The sequence below is a fragment of the Chelonia mydas genome, chromosome 23, assembly GCF_015237465.2.
Source record: "Chelonia mydas isolate rCheMyd1 chromosome 23, rCheMyd1.pri.v2, whole genome shotgun sequence".
Classification (NCBI taxonomy): Eukaryota; Metazoa; Chordata; order Testudines; family Cheloniidae; genus Chelonia; species Chelonia mydas.
In genome coordinates this window covers 1,784,198-1,809,948 of record NC_051263.2, presented here as the reverse complement: position 1 = coordinate 1,809,948, position 25,751 = coordinate 1,784,198, and the positions used below count along the sequence as shown (strand labels likewise).

Sequence of the window (25,751 nt, the reverse complement as noted above, 5' to 3'; positions counted from 1 at the left end):
CACTAAGCCTGGGTAATGAAAACAGATGCATCAATTTCACATTAGTTTATAAAAAAGCCAAGGAGATAGAGCTAATCAATTTCTCGCTCTTTGGGAAACACAGCCAGAGAACGTGCCTTCTTGAAAAACAAACTTTCTTTGAAAAAGCTTTTTTCTGAAACTCTCTCTGGATATACCTCTGAGTGACATTAAGGTTTTGTGAAAAGCTGTTTTTAAAAGACACTTCTCATGCATAAGTCAGCTGAAGTGTTCCTCTGATTGAAGTTTAGACGGTTTAAGCAGCAGCTAGTATGCAAGAACTGTGGCAGACAGATAATGGGATCCATTACTAATAATCTGCCTGCTATTTTCCATGAAGTAGAGGCTTCGGATGGCACTTGTTAATCAGATTTTTTTTTTTAAACCCCAGGGGATTTATGAAAGGGGGGAAAAGAAAAACACCAAGACATTAAAGTTCAATATTCACTCTTTCTCCAAATACAAAAAGCTGTTACAATTCAACTCAAAACAAAGCATGTGCAAAGTTACAGAAACTTAGACATTGTATAAAAAGTTACACATTTAAGATGGTTTCTTTTATTTCTCACCCGGATTGAGCAAAGAAATTGTTATCTTGATGAAATATTAACAGCTGCTGACCCACGGTAAAAAGTTACATAAAATCTAAAAAAAAAGCATAATTACCATAAAACAGCCATCTCCCCTCCCTCTTTTTTTTTTATTTTAAAAACGTTTTGCAGAATAGATGAATAAAACACCTCCAGGAAAGACTGACACTGAACTGCAGTAAAGTCTTGAAAGCTTGGAAGTTCTCACTAGCACAATTGTGTAGCGTAGGGGAGAAGGGAGAAGGCTATCAGGGGCCACAGCTGGCCCTTTGCTACTGGAGATTTTAGACAAGGAGAGTCCTGGCCTGGGAGTACAGTACCTGGAACAGGGGAGCTGGTTAAGATCCTACCATTTTCAGAGTCAAAAAAATAGAAAGGAGATGGTATTAAACACATGGAAAGAAATAATGCAACTTTCTTAGGGGTAGGAAGAAGGGAGCATGCCATTGTCTGTCGAGAGTGTACAAGGAAACGCATTCATCGTCAAAACTACAGAGAGAAAACAAGGGGCGGGGGTTCCACTTCCCTTGCCTGTTTCCAAAGCTGACCAGGAACCGCTCTGATGGAGCCACGGCGGTTTCCCGAGTGGTTGCAGGCTGCTCCCAGAGAAAGACGCAGGGGTGTGATCTCCTTAGCTCCTGCTGGCCTTCACTGAGCACTGGAGCCTCCCTGGGAGCTGCCCGAATAGCTCCCGTAGTCATAGCTGCCGTAATACGGAGGCCATTGGCTCTGGTTCTGATAGTACTGGTTCCACTGCTGGGCGTACTGGGGGAGACGACAGAGTTAGCCCTGGGCAGCGTGCTGGCGAGGCAGGCAGCCCCTAGAATCACCAGACCCCTTTAACACCAGGCCGCGTTTGTTCTGGGGATTTACCCATTTCAGACACCCGGGCAAACCCGCAAGACCAGGGTTTTCACGACTCTACCTAGTCAGGGCGTGGCCCAGCGGTCAAGAGACTTGCCACTGGCCTGTTGGGTGACCGTCGGCAACTTCTTACCTCTGCTAGCCATGGGGACAGCCATGCTAGCCAGACTGACTTCCTTCGGCCAGTGCTCTGAGATCTGCTATGTGCTGGAGGAGAGCTGTTCTTATTCTCCTGCTGCGCGCACTACGCAACGTGACTGACTCCCCAGGGGCAAGCGGGTAGTGGAGCGTTTTGAAAGGGACTTTCTACATATCTGAGTTGCTGTCTTTATATGGGAGAGGCAGGTTGGAGACGTGTGCCCGGCACTGGGAGGGGAAGGTTTGATCCTTGGTCCTGGGGGAGTTTGTTCCCCAGGCTGGGAACGCACCAAGAACACTCTGTCTTCTGCACCGAAGGGCTCACCCTGATGGCAGAGCCCCGCACTGCGCCCGAGGAGGGGGTGTCGCTGACCGACCTCTTCATCCTGGAGCTTCAGGCTCTGAGATGCCCTGTGCCCAGGAGAGGTGCTGCTGCACATCTGGCACCCGCAGCACCGGACCACTGGCCTTTTGGACTGGCATTCCCCTGGGGCACGCATATGGCTCTAAGCACCTAGCACAATGGGGCCCAGATGGCCCTGGCCTGCAACACTCAATTTCACAGCAATTAACACTTCGTGCAGACTGGCCATACTGCTGTAAGGTGGGATTTGTAGGGGTGCTGCTTAACCCTGCCTAGGAGTGGGGTAAATTCCCTTGAGCCTACAGCGAGCATTGGCCGCGGTACAAGTGAAGACAAGGCCTCAGGACTAAGCCCTCTGGGGCAGAGACCCTTGGGTTTGGATTATCTTCTGTAAAGTACCATTACGCACGCTCTCTAAACGACTAGCCAGAGCATCAGGGCATCTCACATGGATCCTCAGGCACCAGGAAGGAGTGTGGGAAGCCAACAGATCAGTATTCAAACTGATTTCTATAATCAGCATCAAAGACTGAATTCAAGCCGAGGACAACTACAGCTGGAAGTCACCTGCCTGATCTCTCCCAGGGACACCGCAAACATTTCACTAACCCTCAGCTCCTCCGCTAACAGCAAGGAGGCAAAGGGGAGTTCTGCGACTGGCCCAAGCTCACAGCAAATCAGCCAGAGCCAGGGTGAAGCATGGAAACTTCCTTCCCCCAGTCCTATGCACGGGCCCCTCCTCCATCCCTACAAGCATCAATTCATCCTGCGGCCAGATACACCCTTAGCTTACCCTCCGGCCAGGTGACCGCTTGCCCGAGAGCCTGTCTCCCGCCTACCTGTTGGTATTGGTTGTAGTTCTGCTGATTGTAGGTCTGGGGTGTTGGCGGTGGAGGCTGGGTGTAGCTTTGGCTATAACCACTGTAGCTTCCATAGCTGTAGCTGGGAGTGTACCCTCCTCCTTGGGTGTAGCTTGCCTGGGTGTAGGGCTGGGGGTAACTTGGCTGTAAATGAAAGGGACAGGACTGTTACTGTGCTGCGTGGTTCACTGGCAACCATTCCCAGGTGCTCTCCATGCGGCCCAACAGCCGCACCCTGCAGGGAACGGGTCAACGGCGGAGCTGCCCTGGGGTGAACAGGCATGAAACATTCCCCCCGGGTGGGGTCGGACAGACCTTGATGGGTTCTCTGACCTGCTGCTGTTGACTGTAGCTGCTGGGGGTGCTGCTGGTGGTGGGGGGCGTGCTGCTGGGAGGCTTGTAGCTACTTTGGTTGCGAGCGGGGCTGTAGCTGCTCTGTGGCTGGGTGTTCCGGCTGTAGCTGCCCCGGGGGCTGGAGTTGTTGTCTCTGGTGCCGCTTGTCCAGCGATTCTGGGTGTAGCTGCCCCGGTTGAAGCCTAGCAGAGAAAGCAAGGGCTGTCATCAGGCATCACCCCTACACCCAAGAGGAACAAATCTCATTGATAAACCCTTGTGGCTGTTTATGCGACTGGGCCCAGCACCTGAAAACCACCCTGCACGGCAGCTCTTCAAAGACAGCGCAGCCCACTCTCCCCAAGAAGTGAGGATTAGCCCCCCTCGCACCTACTGGCTTTGATAAGGACCCCTGCCATTGGGCTGGGGGCTGCACAGACACCCACTGAGACTGTCCCCCCTGCATTGTACTGGGGGTTGCAAAGATCCTGGCCGAGCCTGCCTCCCCCTCCATGGGGCCAGGGGCTGCACAGACAGACATTCCCTGCGCCAAAGAGTTCACAGTCTCACTAGACAAGGGGTGGGTGGAAGGATCAGCACCCCTCACTGCACAGATGGGGCATGAGCCCCGCAGGCACCTGGGAGACCCCACCCTCCGAGAGTAGCCTGGGGGCGCGCAGGCACTCTGCGGCAGGGGTGGGAACCAAACTCAGCTCTGCAGCCCTGCGCTGATAGCCCAGGACCAGCCTCAGACCGCAGCATTGGCCCAGATCCGTGCTCAGATCCCCCCCCCCCGCCAACAGCTCGGACCCTGGGCTCTGAAACAGCTGAGACTCTACCTCCTCCTCCTCCTCCGCCACTTCCTCCGCTGCCCCCTCCCCCGCTGCCCCGGAAGCCGCCTCCGCTGCCCCCTCGGTTCTGGAAGCCGCCGCGACTGCCTCCCTGTGGGCCGCCCCCGCTGCCTCCGCGGCTGTCGAAGCGCTGGAAGCCGCCGCGGCCCCGGAAGCCGCCCCCGCCGCCCCGGCTGTCGAAGCGTTTCTCCGGCGGGGGCCCAGCTTTCTTGCCCTCCTCGTTGTACTGCTTCACCAGCGTGTCTGCCTCCCCCCGCTGCAGCTCGATGTAGATCACCGCATCCAGGAAGTCGCCAGCCTCCGGCAGCGTGAAGTTGGCTGGATGGCGGGCCCGGCGAGAGGGCAAAGGGGAGAAAACAAGAGACGTGAGCAAGCTGGCAGCAGCCTGGCAGGGGGACAAAGGCTGCTGCGCACGGGAGCCCAGCCTTGTGCCACAGCGTCGGACCACCACAAAGGAGGCAAGAGATCGGAAGGCAAAAGTGAACAGGAAGGAAAGAGACACCAGAAACCACACAAAAAAAAATGTATGCATGATGTCATCCCCTCCCCAGCCAATGGCGGGGGGACGGGGGACCACACACTCCAGTCTCCACTGCATCCAAGTACCAGTCACCTCTCCTGCCCCCTGGTGTCCAGCTGCGAGAAATGCAGCCACAGAGGAACCAGGCGGTCACTTTCATCTGGACAGAATCATGATCTCGCTGTGAAAAAGCAGCCAACAATGCAGAGGGAAAGGGTTTCCTGTTGCTGGGGGGAAGAGGAAAGAAACAACCCCTCAGCCCTGCTCTGATTATTGGTTTCCGGGAGGATAACGTGAAAGATACGTAACATTTTCCCCCCTGGAAAAAAGGCAGCGTGGGTTTATAGCATCTCTTGTTAAGGGCAGCGGAGAAGCACAGGGGAGAACAGATGGAAGACGACCACAGTGAGACGAAAGGAAGGGAGGACAAAAGATCAATCTCAGGGTCAGCATTTGAAACCAAAAATAAATCTTTCCAGCTCTTAAAGAACACAACAGGGTTTTGGCCGCGTGTGGTTTGTGGGTCGGTTGGTTTGTTTCTAGGATCCTACCTTTCATTTCTAACACTGCATGATCTGGGACATCCTTCCCCTCCTCATCAGTGCGCTTTATTGTTCGATCTTTTAAATCCTCATCCGTGGGACAAATTACAATAGCCTTGCGTTGAAAACCTTCAAAAGGACGCATTTTTCGTCTCTGGGCAGATCCATAAACATTTGTCTAGCAATGGTGACAAAGAAGAGGCAAAAACCGTTCATTATTTGGCGTTCTCTTTTTCAACAGAGCATTGTGGCCTGCAATGGTGAAAGAAGACATGGTGCCCCCGCCCCGTGCGTTTTAGATGGTTGTGAAGAACCCTGGACGGCTAACCTACCTTTTAAAGCGAAGAAGCCGGGGGAGGGGGGAGATGGACCTAGAACGCCCATATTTGGTACTTTTTGCAATTCAAATGAGATCTTTCATTGCTTTCTCCCCCCAAGAAAGACTGATGAAGACGAGGGTATGTCTTTGCTTTCTTTACAAATAAGCGAGTGATTAAGTGGGAAGCTGGACAGGCTGAATGCAGACCTGCACGCTGAAAGGAATGTTTGTGTGTGACTACTGGGAATTCAGTGTTAATGTTCAAGCACCTGAGAGGCATGGTTGCTAACGCAGGATTGAAAGCTGCATCCGAGATCTAGGTGTGACTTTGACATCAACAAATTAAGCAAGTCGCGGCCCTTGTGTGCCTCAGTTTCTCCATCTAAACTGGGGTTAACCTCTGTATCACAAGGCTGGCTCGGAGTATTCAACTGATTTTAAATCTTTTTAGGGATTAAAAATCTTATTTTAGGGCAGGAGGAGCTGGCAAGGCCTCAGCTGGGGGACTGTCCAGTACTTTTGAGCAGCTTTAAGAAAGACGTGGACGATCTGGAGAAAGTCCAGGGGAGAACAAAAATAAGAGGTTTAGAAAATATGACTTAGGAGGAAAGGCTGAAAGAATTGGGCATGTTTTGTCTAAAGAGAAGGCAGGGCCGGGGGGGGGGGGGGGGGGGGGGGGGGGGGGCGCAGAGGGGGTATGGGACATGACAGTCTTCAAACAGGTCACAGGTTGTTATAAAGACGACATCGGCGATCATTCATACTCCATGCCCATCGAGGATGGGACAAGAGGTGTAATTGGCTTAATTTGTAGCAAGGGAGATTCAGGTTAGATATTAGGGAAGACTTTCTAACTCGAAGGATAATTTAGTCCTGGAATAGCTGACCCAGGGAGGTTGTGGAATCCCCATCACGGGAGGTGTTTTAAAGAAGCGGTTAGACAAACATCTGTCAAGGATGGTCTAGGTTTGCTTAATCCTACATCAGCCCAGGAGGGCCAGGGGGAGGAGATGGACCCCTGAGGTCCTTTCCAGCCCAATGTTTCTTTTATTCTAACCTGTAACAGTGCAGATTAGATGCTAGAGACACCCCTTCCCCCGGCTTATTTTCACCAACTGTATTCTCTGCAATGACTGCCAAGGAGTGGTAAAAATTCATGCTCCTGCAGGCTGGCTGTTTTAAGAATGACCAAGAAAGTGAAGGGGAGAAGAGAAGCAGGCGTGATACACAGGAATCAGAGGCTGGTGATGGAGGGAGCTTTGAGCCATCTAAACCAGCACTCACACGGCTAGACTGCACAGCTGCTAGTGTTCTTCCAACTGCATGAGGGTTTCCCAGATGACTCCGATGTTACCACTGTCTTGTGTCGCAGTGGGGTAGATTCATCAAATACCGTCTCTTACATATGCTATTTTAAGGAAGGCTCCTAACCGATGCTCTCTTCACTGGGAGGATGGCCATGACAGCGGGGTTACCACTGGGTATAGGGGCATCTTGAATTCAAAGATGGGATCTAATAACAAACAGGGAAACTGAAGAGGCATGTTTTAACTTTATTCCTATTAAAAACTGACATTTAGGTGGACTTCAATCTATGGGTTTGTTAAGGCAAAATCACGTCACTCTCATTGGTTTAATGAGACTATTCCTTATATGTCTGTCACGAAGCACATTTCCCACCACAACATCTGGATTTGCTTTGAGCCTCAGTTTTATTTCTAATATAAAATGGGATTAACCACCTCCTCTCCTTGGGAATTTCACACACTACATTCACACTCTGGTTGAGGGATGCAATGGTTTTCAACAGACAGATGCCAGCTGTGGTTCCTGCAATGCAAGTATCTATTCAGCTAAAATTCCTCAGGTGATTAAGATCTTCACGACAGGCCAGTGAAACCCAGATATGTGCGTTGCTGAAACACTGATGCTTCCGTTTCCTTCAGCATCTATTGTACATGCTCAACGGTGGTTATGAGCTGGAAATAAAATTTCACGCAAGCGCCAGTCCCACACCGGGCCAAACTGCTCCCAAAGCAGGAGAGAATATCCACAGCTGGAAAAACCACGGCAGCTACTGCCACAGCAGAGAGACAAGGACACAGAACGCTGCTGCAAAAAGGCATTCGCTCACTGCCAGACCAGCATGCGGTCACCAGGCACTCCACAGTAACCACTGCCCAAGCCGAGCATCCAGCAAACCCGTGCACAACCGCTGGCTGCTCAGGCTTCGCCCAGCACGGCCGCCTCCCGCCCTCGGCGGACTAACAGAACTGGGTCCAGCAGCAGCCTAGGCTGCATGTATTAAACAAGGACCAAGTTCTTGGCATCCTTTCAAGGCAGAGTGGCACCTAAAGCTAAGCTCTCACCCCCTGCTGTCAGTTACAGGCAGCTACGTTACTATTCAGCACGCCAGAGGAGGTTCATTCCAGCAAGAGCTTTGGGCCTACTTGATGGCCCAGCAGAAGGGGCAAAGCCTGCCCCTCGATCGAGGGAGGGGCCACAGGACTGGGGATCCAACAAAGGAGTGAGGTCTGAGGTTCCAAAGGGGACCCTGAGCTGCTCTCCCCAGTCCCCAGGAAACGGGCCGATGCCAACAGCGCGGCACGCAGCACTTCCCTCGAACACAACACGGGCTGGGACGATACTGAGCACCTGAGAACCCAGATACCCGGCTTCACTTCCTACCTGGGGATTTGCCCCCGCTGCCCCACGCTCTGCCGGTTACCTTGCAGGCAGGAAGGTGACAGCTGGGAATGGCCCAAGGCCACTCACAAGCACACCATTTTTAAGCCAATCACAGAGACCTATATGCCCTTAAATACGAGCAATGCAGACAAGAATCTCAGTTCTCTGAGGACACAGCTCTGTCCATTAACTGGTTACCTTTCAGGGCCCAGGGCTTCAGGTCTCACTCATGCTTTTGGACAGGGGTCTCAAACACGCAGCCCGCAGTTATTTGCTGCGGCCGCCAAGCTCCCCTCACCCCACCCCACCAAGTTATTTCCTGCGGCTGCCAAGCTCCCCTCCCCTGCCGCCTCCCCTCCCCGCCAGCGCGCCGCGTCCCCGCTCCTCTGCCTACCTCCAGGCGCTTCCCACCAAACAGCTGTTTGGCAGTGTTTAGCGCTTTCCAGGAGGGAGTGGGGAGGAGCGGGGACCCGCGCGCTCAGGGGAGGAGGCAGAGAAGAGGCGGGGATTTGGGGAAGGGGTTGGAATAAGGGCAGGGAGGGGGCGGAGTTCAGGTGGGGAAGAGGCGGGGAAGGAGCGTCAGTGATGCGGCCCTCAGGCCAATGCACTCGTCCTCAATGTGGCCCTCGTGGTGATTTGAGTTTGAGATCCCTGCTTTTGGAGCAGGGTTTTCCAAATGGTCTGGGGATCCTATTCTTCCCACAATGCACCAGATCAAGCCAGGGAACTTGGGTTTCAATGATTTGGGCCAGATCCTCACTTGGTGTAAATCAGCGTAACTCCATCAGCGTCTGTTTTACAGCAGCTGAGGACCTGCCCCTGAATCTTTTACATGGCTACTGCACCGCTCACTGGAATTCCAATGAAATAAACATCAGCAATGCATTCGTCCTCAGAGCGCTAACGCTCCCTTCCCTTAGCTATACCACTGCCCCCCAGCAGGGGACGCACTACGCCAGCACGGCCCAAAGGAGGGCTAGCTCACACTCAAAGCAAAGACGAGGCTTGCATAAGCCAGCCTGTTGGCTTGGCCAGCCAGATTTCTGGCAATCTTTTGGCTGGCTGCAGCTTGTACTGTGCTTCCACCGGCTCTCCTAAGTCGGCACACAGCTGGACGTCTCCCCTAACTTCCACAAGAAGCATGATAATTCAATGGGCCACGTTATTTTCTCAGAGCCAGTCTGGAGCCACACGTAACGGGGCCCTGTGCTAAGCAAGGCAAGGAGCCAACCCACATATATGCAGTGAGGAGCCCACGACACTTTCAGCAAAATACATAACGCCCTTTGGGACTGAAAAGCACAAAATGTCCCAAAACAACATTGCAATTTTGTGGGGGGACCTTTATCAGTTTCAGATCATTGTGGTTGTCGTATATGGCAAACTGATGCAACTCACAGCCATTTAACAAGTATGGAACCTTCAAAAGTTAACAGCCAAGACTTCTCAGCTACAGCTGACATCACGGAAGTTTTACAGAGAGAACACATAGTAAATAGAGATCAGGACAGCTTTCCTGAATCCTCGGTCATTAAAGGTTTTAAAAAAAATATTAAACTCATCTACATGACAGATACACAGTCTGTTTGTAAACGCACTTCTGCAAAGGAGTTTGCCTTAAAGCACAGCAGCTTACAAAAACCCACAGCATCCGCGCATCAACGCATAGCAACAAACTGAAAGACGTTCACATGGACAATCTTTTTGGCTTTCTTCTTCAGATACAAGAAGGTCAGAAACCACCTCTTCAGTTTTACAGTTAAAATAGAACAGTCACTAACACTTCATCTTATTTAAACCTTACAAAAAGCTACAACTCAAGAAAACCCGTAAGAAAACAGACGGACAAGGCCTGAGAAGCATACGTGAAATGCAGAGTTGCCTAAAAAGAGTAAAAGATCTCAGTCCACATCAGAGTTCACAGACTACATTGCTTTAGACTAAACTCCGTGCTGAGATGCCTAAATGTTTTAGAATCAATAGCAGCTGTGGAAAAATATTTTCTCTCTTCATCAAGAAAGCAGCCAGCTGTCTTGGAAACATGCTTAAACCTCTAACACGACATCAACCCCTCGCTGCATTCACCTCTCTATCATGTAAACTGAAATCTCATACTAAAACCAGCAGGAGCTAAATCCAAACCTTCCAGACACCCACACACTCACAACTCTCCAGCCCCAAGAGGGGAAGACACTTCCTCACTCCACATACGATCTATAGTTTGCTTGGCACCCAGATCTCACTTGCAGGCTCAAGGCAAATTTAATCAATATTGTACAAGGAAAGATTACCAGGATTCAGAATTTTAGACGGATGAAGCAAAGAAAGATCTCATTCGTGCACCTTTTAGGCCAAATTGGGTTTCATTAGTTTTTTAAAATCCTCAGACACTTATTCTACATTTCAGGGTTCAGGTTTCAATATACAGAATTGACCAATGAGTGCGGGTCAGTTACACGTATGCCCTAGTTAACAGGGACAGACTAAACCGAGTGCTGCCATCCAATATGGCTAGCGCCGTCTGAATAAAGTGTCTTAATAAAGGGAAGACGCTAAATGCTGTCCACATCTCTGAGACAACCGCATCAGCAGTATGATTAGAGAACAGTGGCGGCCGTAGGAAGACCTGCCTTTAAGCCTTAACCCAAAGCAAGGGTTTGCATTAAGTGTGCTGACAAGGAACCCCAGATGGGCACATAATGAACTTTATGGATCGCTGGGAAAGCTACCAGCTAGATGATAAAGATCCAGAGCTGCTGGACTCTTCAGAACAGGGTTCTTTTGTGAGTTTTTTCAAAGCCTCCTAAGGGAATGAGATGCTCCATTCCCATTAAAGTTAATGGGCTTTGAAAATGCAGCCATGAGGTTTAAGTCTGCATGTGTAACGGGAGGGAAACCTGGTTTCCTATAACCCTGAGCAATGCCAGCCTGGCTGCTACTCACCTGGGCTTACCTGTTCTTCTCAGGACACTGATCCCAACAAAAGACAACAAACTACTCACCGGCGGTACTTACGGATCCCCTGGGCACTCTAGGAAACGTCCAGAGACCAGCACTTACCTTAGCCTATCTTCCTGGACCTGAAAAGCCACTATTTAGTTGCACGGCCACTTACCTGGATACACTTTAAACAGAACAATTTAGTTCCAAAAGCACTCTTAATATTTTGAGCTGTCTGTGGTTAAGCTAAGGGGGCGCTTCCTATTACTCACCACGGAATGTTTTAAACCTCATTTCTCTGGTATGCTCTTTACAGTGGGAGTTTTCCTTCAGTCCCAGACATACAACAGGTGTATATGTATGTGTACATGGATAACACTTCTGCAGAGCACCAGGTACGTTTACAAGGGCCGGCTCCGACAGGTCACGCACACAGGCGGACGCCAGGAGGCGGCTGGGCGAAGGACTCTGTACCTGATCCAGGATGTAGTTGCGTTTCTTCCGGGCGGCGATCTGGATCAGGCGGTTCAGGCACTGTGTCGCTTGCTGGATGAGGACGTCCCAGCGGCCCGCATAGTTGCGCTGGCGGCGAAGTCCCATCACCTTGAAGGAAAAAACGGTACAGATTACAGTGCGGGGTCTGCGTGCTGCAGCAGGTATGGGATCCTCAGCACCTCATGTGGTAGTATGGGAGTGGGGGCTAGTGGTTACAGAAGAGGACTGGACGTCAGGACTCCTGGGTTCCATTCTCTGCTCTGGGAGGGGAGTGCGGTTTACTGGTTAGAGCAGGGGACTGAAGTCAGGACTCCGGGGTTCCATCCCCAGCTCCAGGCGGGGAATAGGGTCTAGCAGTTGAAGCAGGGGGCTGGGAGTCAGGATTTCTTGGGATTATTTTCTGAGTTGTGGCAACAACGCCAGAGAAAGCCAATTACCTTCTGTACATCATTTCCCTCATTTACGTAATGTGGACAATACCCATTTCACTGTGCAGGGCGTATGAGGTCAATTCACGTGTATGAACCACTTAAAGGGTTTGGAATGAAAGGAGCGAATGATCTGCTCTAAGAAAAGGTTGATTTGGGACCAGGAGTAAGAGAGGTGCAGCGCTCCCCTGTCACGTCTAATACAGGAGCGACTGCTTTCCAACTCAGCGACCCCTCTGATCACTGGAGGAGGAGCAACGCACAGAAGTGGGTGACTTTTAGCTACTGACGAGGGCTCATCTCTTACCCTCATCTTATCCATGATGGCGTTTGTTCCCAGAATGTTGTATTTCTTCGCTGGATTGGCAGCCGCATGTTTTATGGCCCATGTGGTCTTGCCAGCAGCAGGTAACCCCACCATCATGAGGATCTGAAACACACACACACACACACAGCATCAGCTATTGCAACAACACTGAGCGCTTCACCCTTTCCACGCATTAATTCCAAGACTTCCTCTGACAGACACTCCCTCTTACATGGGGCAAACAGAGGCAGGGGAGTGACTTTACTCAAGGTCATGCAGGGAGCCGAACCAATGACTTCTGATTCCCAGTTTGGCACCATAACCACAAGGCTACACAACTTTACCCTCCTCCTCTCTGTCCATCCAATTATTTAGTGCGTGCCCATCACCATGGTATCTGAGCTCATCCCCACTTCACAGCTAGGAAAACCCACGCACCAAGAGAGCTGGTCTGGATCAGAACCCCGCGTGCTCAGATACCTACACCACGCTGGAGAATCGTCATTCCTCCAGCTGACCAGAGCTGCGGTGCCTTTAAAACATGGCAATGTTTACTAAAAACCAATATACCTGCTTCTCTCCCTTCTAGCGATGCCACAGAGTTACTCCTGGACGAGACGCACGCTAGCCTGAGGAACTCACTGCCACAAGGGGCCACTGAGTCCAAGGGCTTAGCAGAATTGAGAGCAGGAGTGGAGACTGATATGAAGAATGAGAACAGCAATTTAGACCAGACAGGTGGAAGGAATCCAAAGCCCCCTGCCAGTGGCAAGCTATTCCATAATGGCAGAGTTTCCTGCCCCGAGTTCTGATCTCGCAGATCCTGGCCACTGGAGGCAGGATACTGGGGGTGATGGACCCCCGCTCAGATCTTTGGCCACAGGAAGTGACGGCAGTAAAAAGCCACCGCACGGTGTCCTCCTTCAAACACCCTCTAATCTTCCCCTCTGCCCGGATGCCTACGAGTCACTCAGTGGTTAGGCAGCCGGCGTGCTGTTTGGTGCTGCTTTCATGCTGATGGGAACGGTTTCATTGTTAGCCCCAGGCGCCCCTAGCCTTATGCTCTGACTGTAAGCGCCTCACGGCAGGAAGTGCATGGCTACACAGCACCGAGCGCAATGCAAAACACCCACCTCACACTCTGCTTTACTCTTTGGTCCTATGGTCCCACGGATGCGCTCGGCCAGCGGAACGTGCTGAATGAAGGTGAAGCCTGGGGGGACGGGGAAGTAGGTGTCATCCCGCTGCCCAAAGTTGAACTCGATAGCACAGTTCTTCACCAGAACGTGGGGGAAGAGCGCCTGGCCGCCCAGAGCTTCCTTTCGTGCCCGATAGGCCACGCCCAGCCACTTCCCGTTCTTCATGAAGGACATTTCCACCTCCTCCCCACACTCAAAGTCCTAGTTACAGGGGAAGAGAGTCCGTGTAAATGCAGGGCCAGGGAGGTGGTAAACACACACTAGCGGCACTACCCAAATGTGTGTTAACGTCACAGTCACCCATTGAGACAGCACCCCCAGCGTCACGGGAAAGACCCTGCCGCTGCTGGCTCCACCAAAGCAGCCCCTTCCCCTGGCTCTGAGCCATTTGCAAGCACAGCTCTGGCAAGGTAATTCTCTGGAGGCCCTGCTCCGAGGTCAGCCAGCACAGAGTGAGCAACCGACAGCTCCAGCGTGGAAGCCCAGTGCCCCGGGAGAGGTCGTTACCATACCATGGTCTGAGTAACTGCCACAGGTGCTTTCTGACTCTGCCCCGAACTGAACTAGTCGGTGACCGGACACTCAGGAGGGGAGGAAGATGGGCGTGCGGAGATGTGGATTCCCAGCACTACTTTGCAAGGAAGCCCGACCTATAGCAGGGGGCTCTCCCCTATCACCACCTACGCTAACACCCCTGGGGGTGAAAGCAGCACCTGGCTCAGTGTCATATCTGTCAGGGTCTTGGGGTTTTAAGCTGTTTCTCTTCCCATGGGGCACTTGCAGAGGGGACCGAGGAAGTGGGCTGACTTCACAGTGAAAGTGACTAGACAGAGCGCAGTCAAACGCACAAAGCAAGCAGCCTGGAAGCGGAACGCGAAGCTCCTCCCTCAGCTGCAGCCTCCGGCGTCACAGGTAAGAGGAGCGGACAAAACGCGGCAGACAGAAGCGATGGTTTAAGTTGCGGGTGCCCCTTTGAGCCCACAGAACAAACCAGCACACTGGGTGGTACCAGAAAACGGCACGGCCTTGAGAGGACGGGTTCCTTGTCTAGATGTAACCCACACTGACAGCGTGACTCTAGCTCCCTCTAGCGTCTGGACCACGGGCAGACGTGCAGTAGCAAACTCCTAGAGACCCAGTTCCTTCACTGGTTTTAGCTCCCGAGGGTGTGGAGTCAACCCAGCCACAGCCATGGTTACACAGACATGGTCAGGGAGCCACCCCTTAAGAGTGGCAGCGGCTGAATGACCTGGCTATATCTGGAGCAAACCAAGAGCTGAAGAAAATACCTTTGTGAGCAGTCAGTGAGGTGCTGGCAGAGTACAGCAGAGTACATTATATTTAATAACGCAACTGTAGAGGAGGGAATGGGGTGGGGTAGCTGCGGCTGCTCCAAAAGATTTAACAGAGACTATGGAAATGAAGTGACTGAACACACTTTAAAGAGTGGCACCAATAACTCCGCAGCTCCAACAGGTCACCCAGGGCTGCGGCTGGTGGAATGTATGGCCAGGTCAGTTTCCACGCCAGGACGTGCTGGAAGTGGTGCCTACAGGGGTGGATGGGGGGGCACTGGCAGCACAAGGGGGCATCCCCTGGAAGCAGCGAAAACCGATACTCACAACAAGGCAAGCGATGACGTCATTCTCCGAGAATGTTTCGCCGTAGTTCTCGAATTTGCAGCTGCTGGATTTCTTCCCGGTGCCTCCATAACCATAGGAAAAGGGCTCTTCCCCTGAAGAGAGAGTCCAAGGGGCTCGCTTGGTCATGGCCAATTCAAACATAGAGTTGCACATGCCACTTCCTTAACCGAGGGCTAACAGAAAGGCTACAGGCCCTGCTCTGCCCTCTCACGGTTACTGCCAGCCCTGGCTAGCTGCACATGGCTACAACGTTCCCAGCTTCACAGCCCTGTTTCAGAAGAGAGAGAAGAGTCTCTGGGGCTAGGGCATTTTCAGTGGACAGCCCTCTTGATAAAGGGCTGAGCAAGCCACCCCCTAACAGTGGCAGAATGACCTGGCTACGTCTGGAGCAAACCAAGAGCTGAAGAAAATACCCTCATACGCAGTTAGTGAGGTGTTGGCAGAGTACACCTCCCACCCCATACAGGGACACGAGCACCTGGGTGCAATGGTGATTAGTGACATCAAAGACTTTACATACATTTCAGTGCACCACAGAAGTAACGTGATGTGTCTATTTGGCATCGCACATGAAAAGCCGCGGCAGCTCTTACCTAACTGAGTGCTGCAAGAATCCAGGGACCAGCCAATGCGCACGACGTGAGGATCGGGTTCTGTGGAAGGGAGGTGTTTTACAGAGATTTCTTCATTGATCTGGGGACAGAAAACAAGGTTGAAATGACCTTCACGCTCAGGACAACTGGAGGGTTCACAAAAAACCTTTAAAATGTAAAAGTCAATGCCTGGAGTGGTCTATTCAAGAACCAGGGACAGACACTTCAGAGAAATAAATTACCAGCCTAACAATCCTGTCTCATCTAGAGCCATGAAAGCAAAGGGACACGCAGTAAAATGTGGTCCCAAATTCAGGGTCTGTAAAATTCAGTGTTTCCACAAAGGTTTAAAGACTTCTCAGGGTAACAACTTTTAAGCTATGGGGTCACAGAACCGTTGTGCTAGTAACTCTGTTTTTCCACCCGTGGGTTGCGACCCCCAAGGCACTGAATGTTTTATTACAACCCAAATCTCACCCACACCCTGCACCATGACTTTTCAAGTCAGTGTGTTCTGGGTCACCCCCTTGAAACACACTAAAACATGGAGCTGGAAGGGACCTCAAGAGGACATCTAGTCCAGCCCCACGCCAGTATAACTAGAATCATGGTCACATACGCTTTTATGGTAAATGTAAGGGGGGGCTGTGTGCGAAAACTGACTTAGAATAAAGGGCTGTGGACGTGAAAAGGCTGACAAACACGGTACTAGCACACCAGAGCTGACCAGCAGAACGGAAATGAATGAGAAACTGACAAGGCTATTTGCACAGCCCAAGCTGGGAGAAGCACAAGATGAAATGCTGAATGCTTTTTAAAAACCATGGGCTTGTTACATAACATTGGTGAGGCAATCCGAATCCACCGTAGTGACGCAGTAAGTAACATTTTGCAATTGAATAGGACTGTACTTTTAAAAAAGCTTTATAACCCTCTCAGCACTGGGAGATAGGTTCCTATTAGCCTCATCTGTAAGATGAGGAAAGGGACGCACAAACAGGTGAAGCAACACTCAGTGAGATTAGAACCCAGGTGTCCTAGCTCCTTGTATTCATGATCTCTTCCCCAGATTTCTGTTCAGAAGCTTTAACAGACCACAGCTGAGAGGCGCCGGCAGCCTGGATTACTGGAATAATTCTCTGTGTTACATGAAGCAGCAGTAAGGAACTGGCTAAAGGCATGACTTGAGTTAAGCCGACGTTTGTAAGTTTCCACTTTACTAATTGGAAATTTTCTGCCCAGCTCCAGACTGTGTGACAAACGGGGGGGGGGGGGGGGGGGAACGGAAAACACCACAACAGGACTGTGCTGTGTGTTACTGCTAAGGCTCATGAAATCAGCTACGGAGGGTGACAGGAAATGAGACCTCCCTGTAGGTAACTGGGTGAGGTGTTTTCCTACTGTTTCAATTCACGAATCCCAATGCAGATGCTCTGGCCTGACAGATCGCACACCACAGTCCTGAGTGAGCGTGGTGAGGTATGGGTGCCCTCACAGCTCTTCTGGGGAAGATTCCTGTTTCCTGCTCCAACCAGTTTTAAAGGTTTTTGCTTCCAGCTGTGTGGAGTGGAACTACACAGTGCCCGGAAATGAACAGAGAGCTCTGCTACAGAAGTGGCCTCGTAGCCCGATCAACCAGGGGTCAGACTGGAAAGAGCGCCAAAGCTTTCCCATGTTACAACCACAATCCAAAGGCTGTCCACTTATGACTCAAAACAAGAGGCCAGACCGGACAGGTCTTCAGCCGGCCATCCCTCCCCATGCACCCATGCTATGATCTGCAGTGAAATAGTCAGCACTGACATTCAATGCATCATCACTAGGCATCAGAGTTAACACCAAACCGAAATGAATGAAGACAGTCATCTCTTTAAAGCTAGTTTCAGGCTCTCTGCCCACGCCTGAAGACTGCCCTGCACCGATTTACATTTTAGGCCTGTGAAGTGCTAAGCAACTTACACTTCACACTTTTTTTTGTAACTTTAGAAAAATGAAGCTATAGACTCAGGAGGACAAGATACAGCCACCAGGGAAAGAATCCCAGGTCACCAAGCCATGCAAGCTGACCCAATTGACCTCTGCCTGAGGGATAAGACTAGACTGAAGTTACCAGCCCCACAACAGGAGTGGAGGGATTTCAGTCTGACCATCTTAAAAAGGAAGCCAACTTTGCTGATTATGCCACTTGTAAGGAAAAAAGAGGGCTTGCTGCTTCAGATGAGGAAAAAAAGAGGATTTAATGATCACCATCAGTTAATTGGGCACCTCCATGGAAAAAGGAGACGTGGGTTAAAGGACAGACATTCCTCTCTAGCCGGAAAGAGATGAATGAAATCTGCGTTGTTACTCTACAGTCCCTATCTCTGCTCAGAGGGAAGCTGCGTTCTACGTCTACTACGTAGGCTGCAATGAAAACAGGCATGAAGTGCACACGTGGAGATTACGATTTCATCTTACTCCTTCCCCTTGGTGAAGCTGGATATTCAGACGAGTCGTTAGGAACCTATTTGCTGTTAGTCCTATTCATGGCTAAGCCCTGTTTCCTGCTGGAAATGCTCCCACATCCAGCTCTCTTTCCCCACTGGAAGATCTCTAGCACATGAAATTTGAAAAAAGAAAAGGAGTACTTGTGGCACCTTAGAGACTAACCAATTTATTTGAGCATAAGCTTTCGTGAGCTACAGCTCACTTCATCGGATGCATCCTGTGGAAAATACAGAAGATGTTCTTATACATACAAACCATGAAAAAATGGGTGTTTACCACTACAAAAGGTTTTCTCTCCCCCCACCCTACTCTCCTGCTGGTATGGAAAATACAGAAGATATTCTTATACATACAAACTCTAAGGTGCCACAAGTACTCCTTTTCTTTTTGCGAATACAGACTAACACGGCTGTTACTCTGAAACCTGAAATTTGAAGTTACCATTCACGGTGACTTACACGTTGCTAGTGGCAGCATGCTGCTCTTACCTTCATCTCGTAGCAGACTCGCCCTTGCCTCACTCCGTAGGTAGCTCGGGCGCCTGACCACAAATAAGCAAATCCTTCTATGGTCAGCGGGTAGCCGCTGTATCGGTCCCTGGCTACTTTGAAATGCAGGTCGCAATTATCTAGAGGACAAGGAGGTCTGGTTGTTAACTGGAATCATACGGAGGTGATCAGTGCACTGGATTGGTTAAGAACCGCACACCACCTTCTATGGCTACAGCCTCTCGCACAATGAGGTTTTAGGCCTTACCATAATACAGTAAAAGCCCTATTCTTGGCGTTCCCCCACCCTGACGTGCTTGTCTATCTCATCCACCTGTTACACGTTGTCTTAGCACAAGGAGGAACTTGGGTTATAAATTGTCTCTCCACCTCAGATCCCGTCCGTAAGACAAGGATAACGGAAGGGCCTATCCCTATGTTGCACCCCCTGCCTCACTGGAGTGGTGGGGGGATCAACACACTGCAGAAAGCGAGGCGCTCAGGTACTACCGTGATAGGGGCCAGATAAGGACATGAGAGATGACGACATCTCAAGGGTCCGAAAAATAAACAAGGGAACAGGAAAGATCTTTAGTCAGACTTAAAACCTGTGTTCATTAACACTTTTTAATTAAAACAGGAAAGAATTTAGGGAAGTCCTCAGACTACATGATCACAGTTGTCCCTTCTGGCCTTGGACTCTGAATTCCAATATGTAAGCACTAGAGAGAAAGGCAGTCTGTGTTAAAGGCACAATAGCCCTGCCCCCCAGTGATCGAAAGAGAAAGCTGCCAGTATATCTCTGGGATCCCTTAAGAGTCCTCCAGTCGAACCAGAGAAATCTAGTCTTGCTATCCTGGATAATTTTCAAGCTGAGAAGAGGCAGGAAGGAGACCATCATGTAAAGGTATTTGGGGTGCAGGATGCCACCATTCTTTGCCCCCCGCACTCACATGTATCAATGGCCACTAGTGTCTCATCAAACTCTTCTTCGTCGTCTTCTGCAGGAGGCTGAGGCGATCGGCCCCTAGAGCAAAAGCACAAAGGCACAAACGTTACTCATGTCAACCAGCAGGGCAGAGCTTTGGGGGCAAAGAGCAGCAAGTAAGGTGGGAAGAAAGCCTGGAGGGATTTAAAAACCGTCAGGCTTTCACTGGGACAGATTATGTATGGATTTGCAACCAGAGACTCCTACTAGAAAAGCAAAGGTGAAGAGGCTCTCCAGGAAGGTTTGACAGTAACCCTTCTCCCCACCATTGAAAGCTTCCAGGATTTCATCACAGGATGTTACATTAGGCCCTGCATCTGGTAGAGTTATTGACCCTGTACAAACTGCTTGTAACACACCACCAGATCAGACTGGTGAAACTGACACACCATTGTCAATAACCACACAAGGTGTGGGGAACACAGAACCAGACTTGTTCTTAAAACAAACATGAACTCTGACTAAGACTAGACGGAAAAAATGTCACCGACAATCACTTTGTTAAATACAAGCAGGCGTGGCAGAACTGGATTTTTATTGTTTATCATTTTGACACATAATATATTTGCTTTTAACTTTATTTAAATGTTCACAGTTGAGGGAAATTCTGGAGGGTTAGACAACAGGGGCAGCCGTCAATGATTTTTTAATAACAGCAGACTCTGAGATGCAAAAAATTAAAGCTTTATAAAGTTATACCTTTATTGTCAAAATATACCAAATAAACAACCTGAAATCAAACGAATAAATTCTCAAGCAGCATTTTTCTCACTTTGCCCATCTTGATTATCAATGGACTTTTTTTTTGCTCATTTGTGTGTTTGATGAAATCAATCTTTACCAACTTTGACTGATAAAAATCTAATCCTTCCAAGCCTAAATACAAGGGAGAACCTGCCACAAACAGGAAGAACCAAAAGTTCTAACAGGAGATACCACTTTATAATTCTTATTTCAAGTTAGGTGAGCACTCACTCACATGCAGCATGTGTTATTTTCCCCCTCTCTAGCACTTCCTTTGAGGATGATCTCAAAGCTCTTTAGGGAAGAGATTTCTGAAAAGTTCCTAAGGGATTTAGGAACACAAGCCCCACTGAAAGGCATGGGGAGCTGGGTGCCTAAGTCTCTGGCACTTTTGAAAGTTCTCCCTGTTAAGCATTAATGAAGTTCCATAACACCCGCATGAAGCTATGCCGGATTACAGTTTTATGCATGGGAAACAAAGTTAAGTGACTTGCCCTTGGTTATACAGGAAGTCAGTGGAAGGGTCCTCTCTAAACACCCCATCTCCTGACTCCCAGTTCTGAGATTTAAACATGAGACAATTCTTCCTCTCTGCTACTGCGCAAGATTAAAAGCAACATTTAAAAATAGTCAATTGGAGTGAGGTCCCGGAGCCAGATTACCTTCTGCCATTAACACCCTGCTTAGTGTGGGACATTAGATACCGTGAGACCCACAATCTTTGTGATAACGGCCATGCCAGGTCGCTCACTGTGCTGGAGTATTCATAAGCAATAAAGCCCAAACCCCACTGCAGCAATCCTTAGATCTCATTAGAACACTTTTCATCCCTAGGCCTCAAAGCGCCTTACAGAGGACATCACTATCATTATCCCCATTCTACAAATGAGGAAACTGAGGCACAGGGAGGCACGACTCACCCAAGGACACCCCAGCTCTGCCACTGGATGTCTGGAATAGAACCTAGGTCCCTTGAGTCCCAGTCCAGTGCTCTACCTACTAGGTCAAGCATGAAAGAAGTGAAAGTGAATGCCTGGCCTTTGGCAAAATCCTCGACAGACCCAACAAGCTATGCTCCCAGCTCTTTCTAAACTCAGCTTCTAGGACCCTCCTTAGCCCCTGGCCCAGGAATAAACGTCTTTAACCGCAATAAGCCAGAGACTCATCCAGGTTTCCCTTCGCAAGCTCACCTCTTATCTTCCCGGTGTTCGTAATACCCTCGCCCTCGCTGCTCTTCATAAGGTCTCTTGCGGCCCTGTGGCTGCTGCTGCTGTCTGGGCTGAGATGGATCAGGCGCATTGTAGCCAGAGGGGGACGCATTGTAGCCAGGAGCGGGGGCGTTGTAGCCAGAGCTGGGGGCACCGTAACTAGACGTGTTGTAGCCGGAGGAGGGTGCATTGTAGCTAGGGGCGTTGTAGCCAGAAGCCGGCATGTTATAGCCAGGAGCTGGCATGTTATAGCCAGGAGCTGGTTCTTCTTGCTTCACTTCGGTCTTCATCTCTGCATTCAAAACAGGGAGTGAGATTAAAATATTCCAGTCACCCATGACAAGATAGAGACTCTTCTGCCTTTACCGAGAGCGGCTCAATGTTAACAACCCCCCCACCACTCCCCAGGCTAGTTTTGCTATGATCATTCATCCCTTTCCCCCCCAGTGTGATTAAAAGACATTATAGGACTCCATTTTTTCCCCCTATTCCTAATCGCATGTTCAGGACCAGTCCTTGGCAGCATACTGGTCCCAAATTATTTCTAGCCCTATTAGGCTGCAAAATACTGCAAACTTGGGGGATGGCAGCAAGTAAGCTGGGGGTCAGAGAGATGTCATTTTAAGGGCTGATGTTTTGTGATCTTTTTGGCAGCAATACATTCAGCTGCTGTACCCCGGTGGGAATCAAAATCCCAGCTTCCCCAGGGGAGGCAGAAATTGTTTCTAGCCTTGAACAACCACAAAACGCTGGACCATAAATGCACCACTGATCTATAGCTGAGGGTTTCGGAGAGCTGTCTAAGAACAGGCTATTTCAAGTCTCAGACGCCAGATCAGTGTAGCTTCCATCCCTTGATGCTGCCTTTTTAGTGCTTGTCAGACTGAAACCAGTTCTTTAGTCACACCACACAATGGGGCAATACAACTGCAAACCTGTATCAAAGCCTTACATAGCATGGGGAATGGAGGGGAGGGGAAGAGGACCAAAGAAAGCTTCTTTCTTCTGGTAGGGACCGATCCACCAGCAAAGGAGAGCTCCGGGCACCACAGTGACTTAAAGCAGTAATTACATGCCCATTCGTTATAATCTTAATTTTCAAAGAGTTTTGCTGATAAGGCCGACTTTAAAATGAATGCTACCTGAATGTAAGACCGGACGCTCGTGGTCTAGAGATCTCCTCTCGTACTTGGATTCGTTCTCCTGTTTAATATTGCAGTGCTCAAAGGACTGATAACCCTGGGGGTCACTCTGATGAGTATTGTTGTCGACAGCATCTTCAAATAGAAACAGGCATGCATTAAGGCCGGTACTTACAACATACTGTAACTAGCATATGCAGAGGAAAAGTGAGCTTCAGCACTTTATCAACAGGGAACTGGTCCCTGCAACTTTTGGGAACCTATGCACAGAAGACTAACAGGTCTGGCTCCCAGCACGCTCAGAAAGCTATCATGAAGGCAAAGAAGCCAATCACTTGTTCACTGCAAAAAAGTCATGTGTTTCAGTCACAAAACTTTTCCAGTGGAAACAACCCAGTTTGTACTAAAAACAACAAAACCCTGAAATCCCAGAGTAAGGCGAGTCTCCGAACCAACACTCCAGCAAACAATGACAGACACAACACTTCCCACATGTGCAGTATTGACTTGTGACCCTCATGACAGCGATGTAAGGAGCAGGACTGATAACTTGCTATTTACTTTCCAAGAGCCACAAAATGTGAAAGTGAAAGTGGCAAGGGAGGGAACACCCGCTTCCAGGGGAAATGCAAATCAGCCAATTTTGGTGATCTGCTCAGAGGCCCTCAAACAAATTCAGCAATGATATAGCAAGAGCATCTCGGTGCAGAACCTAAGCAAATCAGTGTCTTCTAGTGAAATATTGCCTGGTGGCTCATTCCCTTTCACAGCATGATGAGGTATCTTAGCAAGTTACATGGAAATACCACATGCCAGCGACCTGTACAAGATGCACCATTATTAAGGATAAAGGTATGCTTCAAAGGGACATTATCAAGCAAACAAGCTGCCCAGGGACACATGCTTCCCAGCACCAGAGATTTAGGGAGCATTCCTGCACATGATTTGAAGTGTCATATAATTAAACGGTAAGACGACTAGCAAGTCCAGACCCATATATACTCCCAATGCAGAATCCCTGAGGGGCAGTTCAGTTTCTGTCTTTTAAACTCAGTCTGTATATTACCCAGACATCTCCACACGTGAACATGTAGCTCCTCCAGCCGTACATTCGCACCATGTAGGAATATTAGGCCAGCAAAAAAGGAGAACGGACTAGACATTATTCTACAGCACCTGCCAACACCAATTCTACAACTGAAGCAGACCCTGACCACCTGGCGAATGGGGGGACGCTGACAGAAGTCTAGAGGAGGTGTCCTCAGGGCGGGCAGGATTCCCATCTGCCAAAATCCATCAACAAGAAAACAAAACGAGGAACTACTCTGGCAAGGAGCTGACCCAGCTGTGGACCAAAACCATGTGCTGCAACAAATAAGCATCCGCAAGTGGCAGAAGGATGCAATATTTCCTCATTAGGGGCGTGGAGGTCTATCGGGTGTATATCTACACACACTTTCTATGCCTCCACCTCAGTACAAGATGGGGAGGGGGGCGGGAAAGATGTGTTAGTTGCATCAGAGCTGGGACTGGTACCCAGGAGTCCTGACTCCTGTCGCCATGGCCCTTGATCTAACCACTAGCCCCACACGCCCTGGGGCTGGGGCCGCACACACACCTGCCCCCCCTCACGACAAGGGGAGCCCGGGGAGAACCTGCGGGTCCCCAACAGCCGCGGTGGAGTTGCCTGGCCCATTGCGGAGCCCGAGCCATGGCCCCGGGCAGCTCTCCGGGCTGCGACCTCAGACAACGTCTCACCAGTGGCCTTGGGGCGCTGATGGTGACGCCCCCCGGCCTGGTCCCCTGGGGACCTTGGTAACCGGCCCCCCGCGTTCCCCCCAGGGCTCCCCACATTCCCCCCCCCGCCCCCCGCATTCCCCCCCCCAGGGCTCCCCGCGTTCCCCCCCCAGCCCCCCGAGTTCCCCCCCCCGGCCCCCCGCGTTCCCCCCCCCCGGCCCCCCGCGTTCCCCCCAGGGCTCCCCGCATTGCCCCCCCGGCCCCCCGCGTTCCCCCCAGGGCTCCCCGCATTGCCCCCCCTGAGCCCCCATGTTACCCCCAGGGCTCCCCGCATTGCCCCCCTGGCCCCCCGCGTTCCCCCCCGGGAGCGGCGCCCCCCACAAGCGGGCCGGGGGGGGGCCGCTGACGCTCGGGCAGCGATGGGGGGGGGGGAAGGGGCGCGACGCTCGGGGGGGGCGGGGCCCGCGAGCCGGGCCGGGCCGGGCCGCGCCAGAGCAGGGCCGGGGGCGCGGCCCCCCTCCCCCCGCGGGGCCCCGCCCCTCACAGTGTCCGTCGGGCGCCGGCTCCCCGCCGCCGCCGCCGGGCCCCCGCCGGGCCCCCTCGGCCTCCAGCGCCGCCTGCAGCCGCTCGGCCAGCTCGGCCTTCAGCCCGCGCGTGTCCAGGCCGCGGCGGCCCAGCTCCTCCTTCAGCTCGTTCACCCGCAGCCGCCGCACGTCCATGGCGCCGCCCGGGCCCCGGCCGCGCTCAGACCCCCGCGCTGGGCCGCGGCTGCCCGGCCGTCGGCTCGGCCCGCTCAAAATGGCCGCCATCGCCCGCCTCCCGGCCCCGCGCCGCGCCGCCGTGCCACGGGGGCGCCGATTGGCCGAGCGCCCCGCGCCGGGATGCAAGGCCGCTGCTGATTGGGCCGCAGCCTCCGCGCGCCCCTGGCCGCCCGTCTCCCGCGCCCGCTGAGCTTGTGAGGGGAGCTCCCATTGGCCAGAGGTGGAGAGGGCGGCGTAACGGGCCTTGCCATTGGCGGGAGGCCGCTTCCCTGGTGAGTCAATCAAACCGAGCCCCGAGGGCGTGAAGGATGGGCTTGATGGACAGCTGACGGGGGAGGGAGACAGACCGCCTGCGGACCAATCACAGTGGCCTCCCCATAATTTCCTGTTGAGCCTCTCGCGGGCTGAGCCCTGGGTTTGTTTGTTTTCTGTGCATTTCCCATTGGCTGAGCCTGAGGGAGAGGGCGTGAGCTTGTCTGCCATTGGCTGAGCCTGGAGGATGTT

The 25,751-nt window shown here is 51.4% G+C and overlaps 1 protein-coding gene across 5 annotated transcripts; it reads right to left on the bottom strand.

Annotated features, from left to right (window-relative positions):
- Window positions 1-448: 448 nt before the first annotated feature.
- On the bottom strand, window positions 449-25,294 carry HNRNPUL1 (heterogeneous nuclear ribonucleoprotein U like 1). 5 transcript variants are annotated; one of them, XM_037884393.2, is made up of 15 exons: window positions 25,031-25,294; window positions 22,750-22,884; window positions 21,590-21,899; window positions 19,621-19,694; window positions 18,668-18,807; window positions 15,693-15,792; window positions 15,079-15,191; window positions 13,391-13,657; window positions 12,258-12,380; window positions 11,502-11,630; window positions 5,090-5,258; window positions 4,007-4,336; window positions 3,150-3,370; window positions 2,814-2,978; window positions 449-1,373 (listed from the first exon to the last, which is right to left on the bottom strand). In XM_037884393.2, the coding sequence occupies exons 1-15, from the start codon at window positions 25,203-25,205 to the stop codon at window positions 1,257-1,259; spliced, it is 2,568 nt and encodes an 855-aa protein (XP_037740321.1). In that variant the 5' UTR covers window positions 25,206-25,294; the 3' UTR covers window positions 449-1,256. The 5 variants fall into 5 exon arrangements, with proteins under 5 accessions (XP_037740321.1, XP_037740323.1, XP_043390398.1 ...); XM_037884395.2 differs by having other exon boundaries at window positions 3,168-3,370; window positions 25,031-25,293; XM_043534463.1 differs by lacking the exon at window positions 25,031-25,294 and adding an exon at window positions 23,816-24,160.
- Window positions 25,295-25,751: the final 457 nt, after the last annotated feature.